At 32.1% G+C, this 4,794-nt stretch overlaps 1 protein-coding gene across 1 annotated transcript in view; it reads left to right on the forward strand.

The window, feature by feature from the left end:
* Window positions 1-3,137: 3,137 nt before the first annotated feature.
* The window catches only part of LOC110099103 (NADH dehydrogenase [ubiquinone] 1 beta subcomplex subunit 2), a gene marked incomplete at its 5' end in the record, with an annotated part of 21,603 nt that continues 19,946 nt past the window's right edge, over window positions 3,138-4,794 (forward strand). The window contains 2 exon segments of the mRNA XM_020826147.1: window positions 3,138-3,183; window positions 3,261-3,323. Coding sequence (XP_020681806.1) covers window positions 3,138-3,183; window positions 3,261-3,323 — 109 coding nt within the window.

Raw genomic sequence — 4,794 nt, forward strand, 5'->3', positions numbered from 1 at the left:
GATCACCTAAGGGACATATCTCAGAAAGATGGATGTTGGGGGACTAGCTTAAAGCTAGCTCGACCTTTCTTTTATGAGAAAAAAAATTAAGTTTAGTGGAGTCCGGCTTAACCCAAGAACCTGATTCACCTTTTTTCTATTTGGCATGCCTTAAGTGGAAGAAAATGAGCTTAATGTGAAATTTCTGCTCTTATTATTAATAATTTTTTTTGCTGTGAATAGCTATTTTGTACTTGTGACCACAAATGTTGTAGTTATTCTTGAAAACTCAAGAGATATTAACTTCTTGCGTTGGAGTCCAAGTGAAGAGATATATATACATACGTTATACACCTTCTTGTAAATATCATGTCTAGTGATCTAAGTGAATTTTTATTCACAAATCTCGTCCTATGCTAATCTCATGTCCAGGTTGAAATAACAAATAAGTTATAGTAGTTAGCAGGAGGCAATGCGTAGTCTAGCTGAGTTATAAGGAATATTTGTTTCTTATATAGGCTTGGTAGTATTCAAATTAATAGGCAATGCTATACTTGGTGGTGGAAATTTTTTTTATTTGGTCATGAATATTTACATGGGATCAATGCAATCAATAGTTAATTAATGAGTTTGAGAGACATGAGCCATGTAACCAGGAGAAGGACAATGAGACTTTGTTTCTTGAGCCGCAAAGCAAGTTGTTTATTCTCCTTGACATCTAATGCATAGTAGGCTAGTAGCAAAGGAACATTGTTCAAGGAGCATTTGAGTTAAGATATTTTGATATAATTGTGATTTCTTTATTATTATTATTATTATTAAGGTTCTATTTGTGGTCAAATTGGATGCACTTAGGCTTAGAGAATAGTGTTTTTATTTGTATAACTTTTTGATAGTGGATCAATTGCTCCCCCTGCCCCCCTCTTGTAGATGTAGGATGCTTATGAACTATATAAATTTTGGTATTTTTTGTATGATCTTTTTTACTATTTTTTATATGTATATCAAATTAGGTCTTGTGGCACTTTTGAATAAACTAGTGTTCATTAAAGCTCTGAAAGTTGGGTTATCGATGAAAGATCTAAGGAATAACAAATAACAAATAACAAATGAAGAGCTAGGCAGACAAGATAAAGTTCTTATTTGGACTGGACTGGTCAACAAATTATAACATTGGATTAGGATTTATTTTGCTATCTTTTATTGATAATTATAATACTACAACAACAACAACAAGGGGTGGGGGGCGGATAAGTTTTAGGATATTGCCTAAATATTTGCTCATGCATGATATGATATTAGCCATCTTTTAGCTTAAAAGGAAGCTCATTTTGCAGGAGATTAATATCTTGATTGGTTATTGGATTTCCCTCAACTATAGACACTCTTTATGCTAATTTTCTCTTTTTTTTTGTTGGTTACTTTTAGGTGGAGAAAGAAATGAATCACACTAAAATTTAAGTCATGGAGTTTTAGGAGATTTATACTTTTCTTAGAATCGATTGGATACAGGCGTAGGGTTGTTGGCATGAGAAAGTTGGTTTTGTAACTTTAAGGGACTATTAGTTTCTTAGTTTAGCTTCGTTGTATTCATATTAGTAGGCAATGGTCTGCATGGCGTTGGAATTGCTTTAGCTTGACTGTCAATATTTACATGGAATCAAAGTCAGTGAGCAAGTATTGAGCGAGTTGGTGAGTCTTGAGCGATGCAACTAGGAGGAACATTGTATTTATTTTTTTTCAGTGGGTCCATGAGGCTTGAGTCATGTAAGCAGGAGGAATATTTTATTTGTTTATTGGTTGCGAAGCAGTTAAATTTCTTGATTTCTTATGCAAAACAGTAAACAATAATAGTTCCAGGAACATTTAGATTATCTGGTATGATTATGATATTTAGGTTATGCTTTTTGTTGTTTTTTGTTTTGGGATTTTTTAGGCTTATCTTTATTGTGATTGTAAGTGTACTTGGTTTTGAGTAAATTTCTTCTTTTATCCCATTTATTTGTACACCTATGCGGCTTCTTTATCCCTCTCTTCTCTCTTGTTGATGTAGGATACATTTGAACCATATAATTTTTAGTGTTCTATGTGTTTGATTTCTTTATCACTTATTAGTGTGTTTGTTGAATTAGATCTTGTATCACTTCTCACACTGTATTAAGGACTAAAGCATAAGAAGGTTGAAGAAAAATTCACGCTCATAGATTTTATTTTAGCCAAAGTCGCTTTTACGTATCTTAAAATACTTGGCCCTTGAACTAGTTAACACATAGGAGCTAGAGTACTTTGTTGAAATCCAATCGTAGCCATGTTGCATGAATGGGAAATAGTCTTGATAAGCCATCTTAATAACCGGAGAATGCTACAAACTTGGGTAAGGAGAGATCATAGGATGCTGCATTCCATAACAAGGAGACAGCAGGTTTTGCTACAGTATAAAATCCGGCTGCGAATAAGCAGCACTACAATTCCTGGTAAGAAGAATCGCTGATTTTTCTATAGTTGTCAAAATAGGATAAATTGTGGAATAGGAGATTCTAAAGGAATCATAGGATAAGCTGTCCCCATCTCTTTAGATCCGCATCAAATGATTAAGGTATGACCATATATGCATGTTTCTTCCTAATTATTTTTTTTCCCACTTTGCCGGCATCTTTGCCGGCATCAAAACTTCGGATAAAGTATTTGATTGAATAGCTTATGTTCCTTTGATCTGCTATCTTTATTATGTATTAAGCATCGTTTTGGAAAGAAATGTAGAATGGCTTCCTTTTTAAGTTTCAACTTCATTGACGCATCTGGGAAATCTCCTAAATGTTAAAGGTGCACATTTGCAGAGGGGATTTGATGTATTATAAAAGAAAATAAGAACTACCAGATGAACATAAAGGAATATAACAACATAGTGTCTTGATGATTTGGTCTCAATTGCCCTGAGACAAATTATTCTTTTTATGTCATTCTCAGCATAAGAAAAGTTTTTTGCATGTTCCATTTGATTCATGTTTTGCATGCTAGAAGAAATGATACAATACAATTCATGCTGTACTCATTTAACTGGATGTTCTGATAGTTAGAATTGAGCAAATGGTAGGCAAGCGACAGGTTCATTTATATATAACCTAGTCATTTCTCATGGATAATTGTTTTTTATTTAGGTTTTGGGTTTTATACCGAGCTAAGCAAGATGGTCCTGTAGTATTGGTAAGCTCCTTGTTCAGCCTTTCTTAATTTCTTCTTTCCATGTAACCCGTAAATAATCTTTTTTTTCTAAATCTAAGGGATGGCGTCATCCTTGGGAAGGACATGGGGACCATTCTCATGGTCATGACAATGAACACGAGGTATTTGAACAATATTCATTAGATGTCGGCTTGTTCATACATTTTTCTTTTCTCTTTGTATCTGTTTTCTCGTATTCCAGTCATGCCTGTTTTTTTTATGCCGCTAATTTTGAAATAATTGACAATTCTCTCCGTCAAGAATGAATGAATAATAACATTCACATTTTTTTTTAATGTATCACACTAAGGATTTGTGTTGATACTAAGATTGTTAATATTATAAGTGCTTATGCTCCTCAAATAGGTTTGAATTTTAGTTCAAATTTTAAATTTTGGAATGACTCAGAAGAATTAATACAAAATCTACCTCTTGAAGAGCTTTAAGAGAGAGTTTTTATTGTAGGAGATTTAAATGGACATGTTGGTAGAGAGCTAGATGATTTTAAAAACATTCATGGTGATCATAGGTTTGGAACGACAAATGAAAGTGGTCAGACTATTTTAGATTTTTCTTTAGCTTATGATTTCTTAATAGCTAATACCTTATTTAAGAAAAGAGATGAACATCTCATCACTTATAAAAATGGATATAGTGAAACGCAGATTGATTAATTTCTTATAAGAAAATTAGATTGTTTAGATTGCAAAGATTGTAAAGTTATTCTGAGTGAAAATTTATGTACCCAACATCGATTATTAGTTTTGGACTTTAAGATAAATGTACAAAAAATAAAAAATAAAGTAAAATGATTTTCTAGGATTAGATGGGGGCATTTAAAGAATATTAACAAAAGTATTTTTGAGAGTAAGATTTTAGATCTTAAGATTTTGTCTGTGTATGAGGATTCAAATATTGTGGGAAAAAGTGACTTGTGATATTAAGAATATTGCAAAACATGTGTTTGGAGTTTCGAAGGGAAAAACTCTTAATAGTAAAAATAGTTGTTGGTGGAATCCAAATGTGCAAGAAAAGATAAAAAATAAGATGATTTGTTATAAAAATTGGTTTAGATGTAAAAATTCTAATAATTGGGAAAACTATAAAGAGGCTCGTAAGGAATCTAAGAAAGCTATTTGCGATGCAACGAGCTTAGCTTTTAATGATTTAGAATATATTAGATACTAAGGAGGGAGAAAAATATTTATATAAGTTAGTCAAACAAAGAGATATGAGTAGTAAGGATTTAGTTCAAGTGAAGTGTATTAAGGATGAAGATCAAAAAGTACTTTTCTTAGAAGATATTCAACAAAGGCGAATGAGGTATTTTGCTAAACTTTTTAATGAAGAATGTGAAAATACAATTGACTTTATCACCCTAAATGAAAATAATATTTTTTGTTTTTATCGGCGTATAAGTAAAACCGAAGTTAGAGAGGCTTTAAAGAAAATGAAGTGTGGAAAAGCTGTTGGACCTGATGATATTCTAATAGAGATGTGGAAATGCTTTGGAGATGAAGGAATTTTTTGGCTTACTAAACTTTTTAATACTGTTTTGAAAACTAAAAAGATGTCAGATCAGTGGAGAATGAG

Source organism: Dendrobium catenatum, unplaced genomic scaffold, assembly GCF_001605985.2.
Source record: "Dendrobium catenatum unplaced genomic scaffold, ASM160598v2 fragScaff_scaffold_264, whole genome shotgun sequence".
NCBI lineage: Eukaryota > Viridiplantae > Streptophyta > Magnoliopsida > Asparagales > Orchidaceae > Dendrobium > Dendrobium catenatum.